The sequence below is a fragment of the Phoenix dactylifera genome, unplaced genomic scaffold (genome assembly GCF_009389715.1).
Source record: "Phoenix dactylifera cultivar Barhee BC4 unplaced genomic scaffold, palm_55x_up_171113_PBpolish2nd_filt_p 001344F, whole genome shotgun sequence".
NCBI lineage: Eukaryota > Viridiplantae > Streptophyta > Magnoliopsida > Arecales > Arecaceae > Phoenix > Phoenix dactylifera.
In genome coordinates, this window is record NW_024068672.1 from 1 (window position 1) to 14,998 (window position 14,998).

At 41.2% G+C, this 14,998-nt stretch overlaps 1 protein-coding gene and 1 pseudogene across 2 annotated transcripts; both read right to left on the reverse strand.

The window, feature by feature from the left end:
* Nucleotides 1-1,338: 1,338 nt before the first annotated feature.
* On the reverse strand, nt 1,339-1,828 carry LOC120108464 (annotated as a pseudogene).
* Nucleotides 1,829-12,188: 10,360 nt separating this feature from the next.
* LOC120108461 lies at nt 12,189-14,720 on the reverse strand. Of its 2 annotated transcripts, XM_039122066.1 has the most exons (5): nt 14,606-14,720; nt 14,421-14,507; nt 14,132-14,332; nt 13,814-14,029; nt 12,189-12,808 (listed from the first exon to the last, which is right to left on the reverse strand). In XM_039122066.1, the coding sequence occupies exons 2-5, from the start codon at nt 14,421-14,423 to the stop codon at nt 12,539-12,541; spliced, it is 690 nt and encodes a 229-aa protein (XP_038977994.1). In that variant the 5' UTR covers nt 14,424-14,507; nt 14,606-14,720; the 3' UTR covers nt 12,189-12,538. The 2 variants fall into 2 exon arrangements, with proteins under 2 accessions (XP_038977994.1, XP_038977993.1); XM_039122065.1 differs by lacking the exons at nt 14,421-14,507; nt 14,606-14,720 and having other exon boundaries at nt 14,132-14,398.
* Between the last annotated feature and the right edge of the window lie 278 nt (nt 14,721-14,998).

Genomic DNA, 14,998 nt, shown 5'->3' on the forward strand with positions numbered 1-14,998 from the left:
GGTGGTTGTACTGGAGGAGAAGCAAGAGCCCATGTACGTATGATCAGAAGAAAGCTAGCTAGTATGCTTATGATCGAAAGGAGAAAGAGCTAGCTTCTACTTATATATAAGGAGGCAGTGCGCAAGGAACCATGAAGGTGACGTAGGCGAAGGCGTCACTGGAAGCGTACGAAAAGGAGCGGGGCGGCAAAGAGCGGGGATGTTGGGTCATGAGTGACGAATAGCTTGCTCGTCAGGCAAGGGAAGATGCGCAGGTAGGCATACGATTTTGTCTGGTTTCACCAAATTTATGACCGGTTCCACTTCGCCCGTTCTGATCGTGCCGTCGTTTCAGACTCTCTTCCAATGCTTACGCTTGTGGGTGTCTCTAAGTGCGTCGCTGGAAGTTCTTTTGGGACCGCTAAAAAAAAGAGGTGGACTCGGTGCACGGCCAAGTTCCCGTCCAGGGAACACCGTGGCCTACATTGGTCCCGAAAGTTTGACCGACCATACTTCTGGCTGGCTGGCGCCGCCGTTTCATTCTTGTTCGCCGGGAACTGTTGGGTCTAAGTGGGCGCTGTGGTCAACCACGGGGCCGGACGGGAGACTCTATTTCTTGCACGTGTGATAAGCCTACTGCTTTCCAGCCTATGAGACGGGCTGTCTACGGCTTTCCGTGATATTCTGCATTTTAATTTTCTTAGCTGTATTCGTACACGTTCTGTATGATACTTCTATTTTAACAAATATATATATATATATATATATAATAAAAATTGACGAGTGAATAATTAGTACTGAAAAGTGGTGTGTTGGCAGGCCTAACAGCCCATCTACTCAACAAATTATATTCCTGTAAACATACTGATTATCTCGCCCTTATTTTTATAAATCCCATTCATCATGTACTCACTGACAGCAAAACCAACTTATCCCGACGCATTTTGCGACTTTTCGCGACGCTTATAAACGTCAGCTAAAGTCCCGCCGACGCTTCTCAAAGCGTCGCCAAAGCATCGGCGATACCTGAGTAGGAAAAGATTTTTTGACGCTTTTGGAAAGCGTTGCAAAAGTAGGTTTTTTAGCGACGCTTTAAAGCGTCCGCTAAAAGCTTCAAAGCCACGCTTATAAGCGTCGGCTTTTAGCCTTCAATTATTAAAAAAAAATTATTTTCTTCACTGGGGACCGAGTGTAGGCATTATCGAGAGGGAAGATCACTAGATTGAGCAGCGAAAAATATGCCCTGAAATGGAATCAGGAATTCTAGACTTTATCTACTTGGGACCATGGAAAGCAAGAAGAGGAATTAAAGAAATAAAAATACAAGAGAAAAAGAAACAAACAGAATCTAATACTTACATAAGAGTTGTCCTGGCAGCCGTGATTGAAGCTCGTCATTCTCCTTGCTAATTCATCGCAAGACTCCATGGCCCTCCCAAGATCCTGTTCATACAGAGAGCACTCCTCCAATTTGGCGTAGTGATTCACCAAATCAGCATATCCTGACGCCCACCATCTCCTTCTCCTCGATGCACCTCCTCAACCCTTGGGCATTCATGGTCGCCTTTGCCTACCCACATCAAAATCAAGACTTCCCCATAAAAACCAAACCCTAGAAACTCAGGAACAAGAAGAAGCCGCAAAAGATCAAAGAATCTGCACCTTATATTGCTCTACACGCTTCTCGGCTTCCTTGAGGCGCTCCTCAAGGACGAAGATCTGATCTTGGAGGTGGCGGCGGGCGTCTTCGAAAGCAAGGACCTTGAGGCGGAGGTTCTTGTCAGAGATTGGGAGGGCCGAGCGAGTTCTCAATGGATTCACGGATGTACTCATCGGTCTCTGGATCCATGGTCTCTTGGCCAAGAAAACGTATAAACCCTAGAAATCCTAAATATTTGGCTACAGTCAAGAAGTAGAGAACCTCGAAAGCTCGAGAAAGAGGGAGTAAGGCAGATCGAGAGAGAACCCTAACCTGAAGATCTGAACGAGAATCATCTTTCCTCCTCCTCGCTTGCCTCTAGATCGGGGCTCGGGATGGAGGTGAGAGAGGGGGGGAGGCGGTGGATTGTCAGCGCCATAGGGAGGAGGAGAGAAGAGGAGAGGGTTATAACAGCTAGGGCATCGATCGATGGGAGGCTGATATTTGAGTGAATTTGGCCTCCGACGACGCTTATAAGCGTCGTCGTAGGTCCAGCCATTAACGACGCTTTTTAAGCGTCGTTGATTTCGAAACTGTACCGACGCTTTTTAGAAGCGTCGCCAACATTCGGCGATGAAGGGGGATTGCCCGACGCTTCTCCCTAGCGTCGGAAAAAAAACATCAGAAAATCTCCGTTTTCCTGTAGTGACTTATCTCAGATTGCTGCTTTCTTGCCATATCTCGGATTATTTTTGTGATGCACTGCTGACATGATAGGCAGACAATCCCGATGAATGTTTACTATTGCCACTAAGATTGGACTCAAAAGAAAAATAATTCTAAAGCAGGAAGAAGCGCAAGATATGCTTAAAGTTCTACCAAATAGTGGCATTAGATATATATTTTTTTTGGGTTTAGATGGCTGGTCTCTTATAAGCAATTTTTTCATTTTTTTATTTTTTTTCTCTCGGCTACTTTTCCTGCAGTGGCTATCTCGTCTTGTATAGCCTCGGCTTAACTTCTGGTGCTTGCCCCTTCCAAATGTTGGGCTTGATATTTTTTCTCGTGCATAGTGCTTATAAGTTTGTAGCTTCTGGAAGGAAACTAGTTCCGTACTCGTTTGCCATTTTGACGAGGCTGGCAAATATTCGGGTAAACCTGCAAGTATGGATGCAATGATCAGGTAGGGCTGGGGGTTTTGTTAATTGGTCGTGCCTGCATGTGTTGGATGAAAACTCCGTACCGCAGAAAGATGACCAAATCACAAAATAGTCTACGTCTGCCGACCAAAGTTCCATCCATGTGACTTGAAAGGAAATGGTGATCATCAAGTGCCATGGGTAAAGGAAGTATGCTTCTTATTAAGAAATTCCACTTAAATGCTTCTTGAGAATGACTTCATAAACCAGGAATACATATGAGCTTCAGATGCGTATGGATTAAAAATATATTCACCAATCTTATAGGTGATAGCCCGTTGGCCTTTGCCTGACCCATTGACGATCCAGTGAAGCACCAACCTATACCTATTACTGCATCTGAAAACAGCCAAACGGCCAAAATTCTGCAACTATAGCACATTAATATGTTTTGTTTTTTAAAATTATAGGCAACTAACTTCTTGCAATACGAAAAGAAGTGTTTCATTTTTTTTTTTTATGTTCGAATTAATTGACTGCTGTCTGCTCCCCAACCTGGAGATGCTCCTGGGCAAGTGGTTATGAAGGTTTTGCCATGCCAGTGATGGTCTAACGATGTTTTTGAAGTCTTTGATGATCGGATGCCATCCTGTCCTCTTGTCAACCATTTTCCAGACTCGTTTGCTGCTTGGAGTCCTCGGTCTCAAGTAGCGAAAAAGGAATAAAGGGATGTGTGGCGCAAAACACAGAATCCAAATGGCGAACAAGACGAAGAAATTGAGAGAGAAAGAGAAAGAGGAATCAAACATAGAGATTTTATGTTGTTCGGCAATGTGCCTACGCCCACGAAAGAGAAATAGATTTAATTGCACTATCTCTCCAAATAACAAGGGTTGCAAGATATTTATAGTTAGACTCTAGTTCTAGAGTCTCAACCCCTATTAGCATCCCTGGTAGAATAAAACACTACATACTTGCTCCAAAGATAAGTATATGTCGTTGCTTCGCTCCATTCCGTTAGAATACCAGTGTACCACTCAAATACGAATACCAGTATACTACTGAATATGAACCACTTACTCTAAAAATCTCTACCTTGGCGAATATTTACCTCTTAGGAGAAAAGATAACTTGGGACACCGCCCGACACCGATGGATTGGAATACCTTTTCTCTAGCACCTAGAAATGTTAACCAAGTCTAAGCAATGCTTGAACTTGTCTGTTGTAACGGATTTTGTCAACATGTTTGCTGCATTTTTAGAAGTATGAACTTTCTCAAGTAATAAGTCATCAGAAGAAACCAGCTCCCTGATCTTATGATACCTCACATCTATGTGCTTAGTTCTCGCATGATATACATGGTTTTTTGCTAAATAGATCGCACTCTGATTGTCACAATGCAACTGAACTCCACCTTGCTGAACATCTAGCTCCTTGACTAATCTCGTCAGCCACAATGCTTCCTTGGCAGCCTCAGCTACTGTCATATACTCTGACTCAATCATAGATAGTGCAACTAGAGATTGAACCATGTACCTCCAACTAATAGGCCCTCCTGCAAGAGTGAATACATAGCCTGTAATCGACCTTCTCTTATCTAAGTTCCCTACATAATCTGCATCAACATACCCCATGACTGAATGATCATCCTGCTGTCTAACAAACATGATATCATAGTCTGCAGTACCCCTCAAGTATCTAAAAATCCACTTGCTTGCATCCTAATATTGTCTTCCTAGATTCGTCATAAACTTGCTCACTATGCTAATTGCATGCACCAAATCCGGCCTAGTACAAATCATAGCATATATCAGACATCCCATTGCACTAGCATATGGAACATTTGACATGTCTTCAATTTCTTTTTCTGTCTTCGGGCACTCTTAGTTAGACAATCTGAAGTGATTCACTAAAGGTGTGCTTATTAACTTCGCATTACTCATGCGAAAGCTCTCCAACACCTTCTGTACATAATTATTTTAAGATAACCACAATTTTTTGAAATCTCTGTCCCTGCAAATCTCCATTCCAAGAATCTTCTTGGCCGCGCCCAAATCCTTCATTTCAAACGCTCTACTTAACAAAATCTTCAACTTGTTGACTTCATTCATAACCTTGATAGTAATCAGCATATCATCCACATAAAGTATTAAAAAAATAAAAAAAAACTATTATCAAGGCTTTTTCATATAAATACAACAATTATACTTAACATCTTTTGTAGCTAAGGTCAGCTTGTTCGTCAGGCACCCAATTTATGACCGGTTCCACTTCGCCCGTTCTGTTGGTGCCGTCGTTTCAGACTTCCGGGTTGGGGTCCCTCCTAAACTCTCGTCCGATGCTTTCGCGTGTGGGTGCGTCTAAGTGCGTCTCGGGAAGTTCTTTTGGAACCGCCAAATAGGTGGACTCGGTGTACGGCCGAGTTCCCGTGCACGGAACACCGTAGGCTACCATTGGTTCGGAAAGTTTGACCGACCGTACTTCTGGCTGGCCGGTGCCGCGGTTTCATTCTCGTTCGCCGGGAACTCTTGGGTCCAAGTGCGCGCTATGGTCAACCATGCGGCCGGACGGGAGACAATTTTCCAGCTTGTGTGCAATTGTGCATCACACAACAAGATGTCCAATAAAAATTGACGAGTGAATAATTAGTACTGAAAAGTGGCTGTTAGCTGCCCATCTACTTGAAAATTATACCTGAGGTGCAACATACTAATCATCTCGTCTCATTCTTATAAACCTATTTATCATATATTTATCTCGGATTGCTACTTTCTCACCTTATCTCGAATTATTTTTGTGGTGCACTGCTGACATGGTACATGTGGCATTAGGTATAATTTTTTCGGTGCTTGGATATGGCTGGTCTCCTATAAGCAATAGTTTTTTCATCTTTTTCTCTTGGCTGCTTTTCCTGAAGTGGCTGTCTCTATTGCTCAAGCTATCTCGTCTTGTACGGTCGCTGCTTGATTTCTGGTGCTTGCCCCTTCCAATGTTGGGCTTGGCCACCTTCTCGTACATAGCGTTTACAAGTTTGTAGCTTCCAGAACTAAACTAGTTACGTACTGGTTTGCCATTTTGACAAGGGGTGGCAAATATTTGCGTAAACCTGCAAGTATGGATGCAATAATCGGGTAGGGCTGGGGGTTTTGTTAATTGGTCGTGTCTCCATGTGTTGGATGAAAACTCCGTACCGCAGACAAGATGACCAAATCACAAAATAGTCTACATCTGCTGTCCTAAATTCCATCCATGGGATTTGAAAGGAAATGGTGATGATCAAGTGCATGCCATGGGTAAGGAAGCTTGCTTCTTATTAAGAAATTCCACTTAAATGCATCTTGAGAATGACTTCATAAACCAGGAATACATATGAGCTTCAGATGCGTCTGGATTAGAAATATATTCACCAATCTTATAGGTGATAACCCGTTGGCCTTTGCCTGGTCCATTGACGATCCAGTGAAGCACCAACCTGTACCTATTACTGCATCTGAAAACAGCCAAACGGCCAAAATCCTGCAACTATAGCACATCAATATGTTTTTTTTTAAAAAAATTATAGGCAACTAACTTCTTGCAATGCGAAAAGAAGTGTTTCATTTTTTGTTATGTTCGAATTAATTGAGTGCTCCCCAACCTGGAGATGCTCCTGGGCAAATGGTTGTTAAGGTTTTGCCATGCCAGTGATGGTCTAGCGATGTTTTTGAAGTCTTTGATTCGATGATCGGATGTCATCCTGTCCTCTTATTAACCATTTTCCAGACCTGTTTGTAGCCTGGAGTCCTCGGTCTCAAGTGGCGAAAGAGAAATAAAGGGATGGTAGACAGGATGTTTGGAATACTCTGGACCATGATGAAATTGATTCTTTTTTTTTTGATTGAAAGGAAGCAGAGGCCACTCATTTTATTGAAGAGCAGCCTAGAGGAGATTTACAAAGTCCCAGAGGAGATTGAGCAGCTATATGAAATGAATATACTCCCAAAACAGCATTCCAGGATTCTCAGAAATAACCATCAAGGAGCAGCAGCAGCAGAACACCAATCACACAAAAAAAAAAAAGGGAAAGATCGCTCCTTTATGAGAAAGGCAGGGTCCGAGAATCAGCATTCCAGATTCTCAGAAAGGGGATATAGAAGAATTGCCTGTTCCATCTTTTTTTAAGGACTGCTGCAGATTGTAGGAATAGAGGCAATACTGAATTGCTACATAACTCTCTTGAGATTGGGTTGATGGTTATATGTCAAGACTCGGCTTTTCAACTTCCTAGTGCCTTCTTTTTTAATAGCTTGGGGACATGACAGACCTTAATAAGCCAAAATTTGAGAATATCTTGTTTAATGTCCATCTTATTGTGATGATATAAAAGTCTTGGGTAGAGAATATCACTCCAATATGCTGCCTGGCTTCCACCCATCCTTGCTCTCAAAACTTCTTCTCAATTTATTGCAACGCCCAGCCTAATCTCAACCAGAGAACTAGGCCTTGTCCGCTTGACCTGCCCGGTAAACATAAAATGGCCCAAAAAGAACCAAAATAAGAAAGAAAAAAAAAAGCTCACACGTAGGAGAGCGACTAAAAATAAGATTTTGATATCTTTATTTTGACTAGATTTTCGTTAAAGTTGATGGAACATTTTAGAATATTATTGATTTTATGAGATATTCAATTTTAATTTAGCTATTTAAATTTTTTTAACTACTTATTTATTATATTGTGTTGAGATGTTTTACATGCTTGTAGAAAGAATTTTTTTTAAGTATGCTGCAGTTACTATGACCCTAGCTCGTGAAGTAGGATCAACGGCGTGACACTTAGAGCTAGGAGTCAAAACTGAGACCTAATCTAATGAGTACCTGCTGTAGCAAACTCCAAGGGCTGGCACTATAGATGATCCTGGACTCCACTCAAATCCTATTTAAAACCCATAAAAAATTGAAGCGTTGGTTCATGTGCATCAATTTTGCTTCTTTTATTAAAAAATATATTTATTAACATTAAGCTCACATTGCTCCCCTAAACCCTGCACTCATCCACCTACTTTGCTGCCTCGTTATTTTTAGCTCTACCATTTCAACACTCCGTGGTTGCCGCTTTGCAATCAATACATATAGAAATTGTATCACATGACATGCTAGAAAGATAGATAGATAGATAGATAGAGAGAGAGAGAGAAAGAGATTATTTTATTATGGATCTTAATTAAGTATTAACAAGATCGAGTGCCTAAATGAAAGGGAAATGGAGGAAGTTCAATAGCTGGAGGGCCTCACAGCCACAAGGGACACTTTACATCTTGTTCATGGAAGGCTGATCACCTTAAAATTTAATCTATTCCACTTGCATAAAAAAGGACCACTATACTTGTCAGATATCTTTCATGCTCATTCCCACAAAGTCTTTAAAACTATAATCAAAATATCCAATGATATGATGCCAAAAAAATAGAGGGGAATGACAACAACGAATACTCCAACACCAATCAGAAATTTAAGAATAGTGGTAAACTTCTATAACATAATATAGGTACAGCTGCAATCCCCTTTTGAACCAAAATATTCTAATCCTACTGAATGAATTTCTGCATTTGAGTTCATGAAATTGGGGTTTCTAACCTCGGACCGAAGGAAGGATTTTCTTTTCTTTCTCTCACACAATGATGGAGGAGGTGACAAACTTACCTCAGAGTTTATTAAGAATCCATGTACACCAATTACCATTTCATACTTACGGATTGTACCAATGCTTTGGGTTACTTAGGGTTGGCCTGCTATATATGATAAGGGTAGCCAAACTATAGTCAGGCTTAATAATAAAAAAATAAACTCAATTTCTTTCTCGGTATTTTTTAATATTAAATAGGGCGGTAATGCTGCTATTCAACTTTATTTTTTAAAGGCCATTAATTTTTAATTCATCCATTTATCAAAAAAAATAATTAGCTTTGCAATATTTCATTAACCCAAAGAGGCGAAGCACAACCATCCCCATTGAACTCTTGGTGAGAGCTGCATCTCTCTTTCTTCGTTGAACGAGATCAGCAAGAAGAATTTATCCATTCGGATAGAAAGCACTCAACTGAAAGGAGAGGGAATGGAAAGATGAACTCCACCATAGGAGAATAGGTAGAGGCCCTAGAGGGCAGTTTCTCTATGGATTAGTCAAGGTTACAATTGGAATTCTAGTAGAAGGCTTACAGAAGGGTCAAAGAGGGCTGACACACCGAAAGAATGGTGAAAGATAGGGAAAGGGAGATATTTTTTTTGGTACAGGAAAGGGAGATATTTGAGTCACAAATTTTTCTCTCTTTTTTTTTTGATATGTGGATGAATCATAGTACGAAAAAATCTGGGAAAGTTAAAAAATAAAACAAGATGATAAGAAAGAGGAGCAACCTTGTATTTGTCCCACACGTAGCTATCAGAATGCTGAGCCAAATTGTTCTGCTCTCTGTATTCGAGCCATGCTGGTGAAAGATTAGAAGCCGTGCTTGCGTCCGTGGCAAACATCGAAGGCGGCACCTGAGCACGGCACCGTCAGCATCTCGTGCTGAGTCACGTGACAGCATCTTGCCACGTCTCGCGAGTTTAGTCACTTGGATTTTTAGAAGAAGCCAAACGGCGTGAGTCCCGAAGATGGTTCCTTCCGACACGCGCGATCTAGTACATGACGCGTGTGTGCACACCAACTCCCACCTCCCCCAGAAAATTTTTCGCCACAGATTCCGTTAAATTCACCAACCGACCAACCGGGGGCCCATGCGAAGTCAACACGTGCGCCTCTCGCCACAGGTTGTCTGAGCTTACTCGTGTCACTCACACGTCTGCCGCCGCCTTCTGCGATAACGGACGACGAATGGAGGAAAGAATTAAAAAAAAGAAAAGCTTATGTGAAAGAGGGATGAGAGATGACATCTTATGTGATGAATGAACGAAAGGGAAATGTTGGACTATTTCTAGTTTTTCATTTCCATGACTCGGAAACCTTTGTTTCTTTCTCTCGAATGCTTTCAAGCACGCCTAAGCTGGGGTAGGTGGGTTTAAAGAACTCCCAACTCATGAATCTGAGGATGGGTAGATAAAAGAGAGAACTTTTATCCTTAAATCTAAGAGAATGCCAATGTTGAAAGTAACATAAAATCTACACCGACAGAACTGAAGATCTAAATGATTGAAATTAGATGTGCATCTCACATGCCTCCCATGGAGGCTCCTGCACCACCAAAGATTTCCGCCATTAAAACATTAGTCCTGATTGTTTAAGATAAGGCTGTACATTAATTTAGCATTGTCCTTTCTCCTAATTCTAATTATAAGAACATTGAACTATATTCTTTTACCAGATTCTTGATATAGTATTGTGACAATGATTCAGGAAAAGAAAGAAACAATCAGGATGCTAGAAGCAAATTACATACATTAATAAAAGAAAAAGATGAATATGTTGCCCGATTTCTTCGAGTGTATATGGACATATGTATGTAAATTTTTCTAATGTTAACTACTAGAAGAAGCAAAAACTGCAGAAATAAATTAGTGTATGAATATATGTCTCGGCACTTACCATACCGTCCTTTGGATCGAGCATGTGAATTGCACGTGTAGAAAGCTAATTCTAATTTCTTCTTAAAAAAAGTTAACATAGAAACTAGGAGAAGAATAGAGGAATAAAGATGCCATTATCTAGACGAAAGGTGGCCTTTCTCTGGATAAAGGATAATGAAGACTAGTTCAACAGTGCAAAATGTCGACACCCATATCCACGTGTCATGATGTGATATGGTGAGAACGACACCTCTGGTGTCAGCCAAGCCCCAAATGGGAAATTTAGCTCTCACACCCGCCGTTGCTTTTGGGGCCATCACGGACCCCTCATTAATCTAATCCCACCCACCCCTTCACCTTTAGTCCTAAGCCCATTTCCTAATCCAACATAATATTCTAATCCGATCTCATCTCATCAGCCCCTAGATGGGGTGTTATAAAAAATATGCTTGCCACGCCCCTTGACATGCATGTGTATTGTATCTTATTTGGAGATTGGAAGCTTAATGACAGTATTAAAGCAGCATAAGATAAGAATGGAAAGGGATGGAAAAGAAAGCTGAGGCCTTTGGAGATATCACGATTCCTCACGGCTCTACCTTTGGAGGGAGGGAGGGGAAGGAAAGCGATGGAGAGGAGCAACTCAAGGTGGAGGTCCCTATCACTCGACTCGTGGCGTTGGCGTGTCGACCAAGTTGATGCTAGATGCGATGCCCCCGATCCTGACGGTTGATGACTATTACATTATTCAGTTATATACACTCTGTCCATGACCAACTAACCAACCAACTGCTACATTCGGGTATGAGTCCAATCGAGCCATTAGGTTAGGACTCAATCCAACGCTCGCACACTCCAAATCTTGCAAACCACGATCACCACCTTCTTTCTTTACCAAACTTGATAGACAAAAGTTTTCTCACATTATAGGCATAAAAATATGCAGCTTTTGATCAAAGGAATAGACAATGTTGTCGATTCAGAAGAAGATTAACTAACTATCAAACCAATTGATGGTCCGATGCAGCAACATTGATGGTAAAACATGTCGATGCTTGTGCTAACATGATCGAACATCTTAGAGCATTAACATCAGAGTACACGTCCATCCCAAGTATGCACAAATGGGTATTTTTAGGCACTCACGTTATAGTTTTTACCAAAGAGCCAGCTAAATAATAGCAGCATTACTAAAATTAGTGCAGGCCGACCATCTGTTTTAGATAAAATTTTGTTGGATCAAATTTACTGCGGACTTAGTGAACTGGTCTAACCGTGAAGTAACGCATAAAAACCTGCATGTAACATGTATTTTTTTTCTTCTTTTTTATGTTTTTGTGCGTGCTGTTTTGCGGTTGGATTGGTTCACCGGCTTAGAGAGCAGGGGAGATCAAAAGAAACGCTGAGCGTACACTTAATTAATGCACCCTGCAGGGAGTCAATTTGTACCATCCACTATCATCTTAATTATGTCCTTTAAAAAAGCCCCAGATGCATGCATGAAAACGCAGGAGTTAAATGCTACATAAATGCAGATATGGAGAGCATGATAAATACCATACATGCATGACAGGCACCATAAAGAGATTAGATTAAGTCCATCTCAAAGGTTTTCCATTTACACAAACCAACTGCACGTACAAAAGGACATAGTGCTAAGGCTGCTAATAATAAAAGAATATATATATATATATATATATATATATATATATATATATATATGTGTGTGTGTGTATATATATATATATATGTATATATGTATATATGTATATATATATATATACATACATATATATATGTACATATATATATATACATATATACATATATATATATATATACACACACATATATACATATATGTATAGCAAATGAAGAAAATAAAAGCATAGGAAAAAACTAACACACTCCATGTATAAAGCTTAGGTGTGAGAGAGAGAGAGAGAGAGAGAGAGAGAGAGAGAAACAGAGAGAGCACTGCATTCTAACTATATTTACAACAAAAAAGAAAAAGGAGAAAAGATAGGTTTTTCCTTCCTTTTAACTTCCTATGTATCTTTGCTTCTTTCTCCATTGGCTTTGCCCTATATGTGCTAGGTGTCTCTTTCCACATTTATTCAGTACTGTATCCAGTCTTTTTTCTTTCTACAAACTTTGTAGGCTCCTATCGATCTTATTATTATTGCACCATTTTTTCACAGTTGTCGAGCTTTATTTTTCTAGAATTTTCATTTAATCTTTAGAATGGAGCTCGGTGGGGAATACCCTTTCTTCTGGAAGTCCGGTAGTTGATGATGGGAGGGGTCCCCGGAGAAATGCTACCGGTGGCATTGCCGGCCTCGTCATCCGATGGGTTCGCCGGGACTTCGATGGCTCGGCCGAACGCCTGCGTTTTTCGGAGCTTCCGGGGTGTCGATGACTCGTCCGACTCTGATCCACGGAGCAATTCCCGGTTCGGTTTGGGACGCAGGGCGAAGGTCAGCTCCGGGTCTCTCTTCATGCCTCCAAGCTGAGAAGAGAGAGAAAAAAAGAGACCTTTTTATGCAGTGACACTGAGAACAGAGCGGGAGGGGAGAGAGAAGACACCAAGGAGGAGATTGGTTTCGCTTAGAAACATCATAAACCGAGAGAGAAACGGGAAAAAACCCAGGTGGGCTTTGCGCTAAATGCTTCAAAGAACACTTTTACTTTAATTCGAATAATGGAAGACCACAAAATATATATAACCAATTAATAAGAAACAGGTCATGCTTAGAAACCTGAAATCTTTCAGGTTAATGCTTAAGAACTTGAAATAAGGGCTCAATCTCTCTCTCTCTCTCTCTCTAATTAAGAAATTCATTTCATCTATGAAGAAATACAAAGCCGAAAACTGAGAAGAAAAGGTTGATTTTCTAATAAGATAATTTTGCGCGTTTGAATGCTCAAAAAAAAAAAAAATCAAAGTGGGTATTGCGCAATTGCTTCAAATATTTTTTATTTTTACAATTCAGTTTAAGAGAATAAACTTAAAAATAAATTGAAAAAAAAACTTCTGGAGCAACGAGTCTTGCTCATAGAAATCTGAAATCTTTCAGAATAATGTCTAATAACGTCAAATACCAAACTCATCCCTCCCCAATTAAGAAACCTATTTCATCTATCAAAAAATATTAAGCAAAAGCTAAAAAATGATCAAAGTGGGCATTGCATAATTGCATCAAATGACATCTTTTTACAGTTCAGTTTAAGAGGATGACTATAAAACAATGATTTCTCTCAAAAATGATCTACGGAGCAACGAGTCTCGCTTAAAAACCTGAAATCCTTAAAAATAATGGCTAATAACAACAGAAAAAGAAATGAAAATAGAGGAGAAAAAAAAAACTCGATTCCAAATCAAAAAGCTGAGAAAAAAGTGCCATTTTTGTGAAGGAAAACGGGCGAAAACTTCTATTAAACCACTCCAGAGGCAAGAAAAAAGCTGGGAATTAGACCTTTGGGAGAGGGAAGAGGAGGGATAAAGGAGGCAGACCTTGCAACCAAGGGAGCAGAACCGGAAGGAATCGAGGAGACTCCGGCAGCAAATCTCGCAGGTGTTGGTCACCCCCTTCCCGGGCCTCGGCTGCGGCCTCTCGTTTAGGAAGACGATCTTGGCGCTGTTTATAATGTAGGTCTGGACGCAGGAGATGTCGATAAACTTCGACACCTCCGACACCCTGATCACATTGTGGTACGAAGACCTCCGAATCTAGAAGAAAAACACCGAAAAACGGCCAAAAACAAATCACTCAAAATCACTTCTTTTCTCGATTTCTTCATAGATTTCTGTCAGAAGAATAAGAACGAATACCTGGACAACGTGGTGGTCCCTGTGGTTGCCGAGGCAATAGGAACAGAGAGCTCGCCCCATGCAATCCAAGCAGTACATATTGCATTCGCTCTTGTTGGAATCGCCATGAACCTCGCACGGAATGAAGAAGCTCGCCTTCAGAAGAGGCCTCAGCCATGGCGGAGCATTGTTCTCATTCCCCCGCCGTATCATAGGACCCACCTGCTCCCAAACCCCCATCTCCAGATCAAAACCCAGCCCCAAAGTTCCCATCTTTAGCAAACAAAACACAAAAAGATCGAAACTTTACCATCACTTTCTTCTGCTTGATCCCCACGAAGCCGATCTTCTGGTGGTTCTCGATCGCCAGCTCGTCCAGTTGCAAGGAACTCCAGAGCTGACAACAAAGCAGAGCAAATCCCAAAGTGGCTTCTTTCTCACCAAAACACCAACAGAAAAATGGAAGATTGGGGCTTATTCGGCATCGAGTGTTACCTCAGGGGCCGAAGCGCCGCCGGTAATCGCCGGAAAGCTCGCCGGGGAGAGGAAAGGAAGCAAAGAAGAGAGCAGAGAGACAGAGAGAAAGAGTGGCGAGAGAAGAGTTTAACATGGGAGAGGGGAAGGCTTGGAGAGATATATACGGCAGATTGATTAAAAAACGCAGACGTGCCGACGATTTTAGCCGGCGGTTCTATCGACGGAGGACAGCGAATTTGATTCGGCCTAGGGAATTGTGGACCGTCCGATGGGGTGATTAAAAAGGCCAAGAGACAGAGTGGGCGATGTCAATACTATTCATGAGTGTTTGATTAAATAAAAAACTGTGGTTTAGTGGATTTTTTGATGGGTTATTACGAAGGCGACGGTCATGGGTTAAAAGGAAAAATC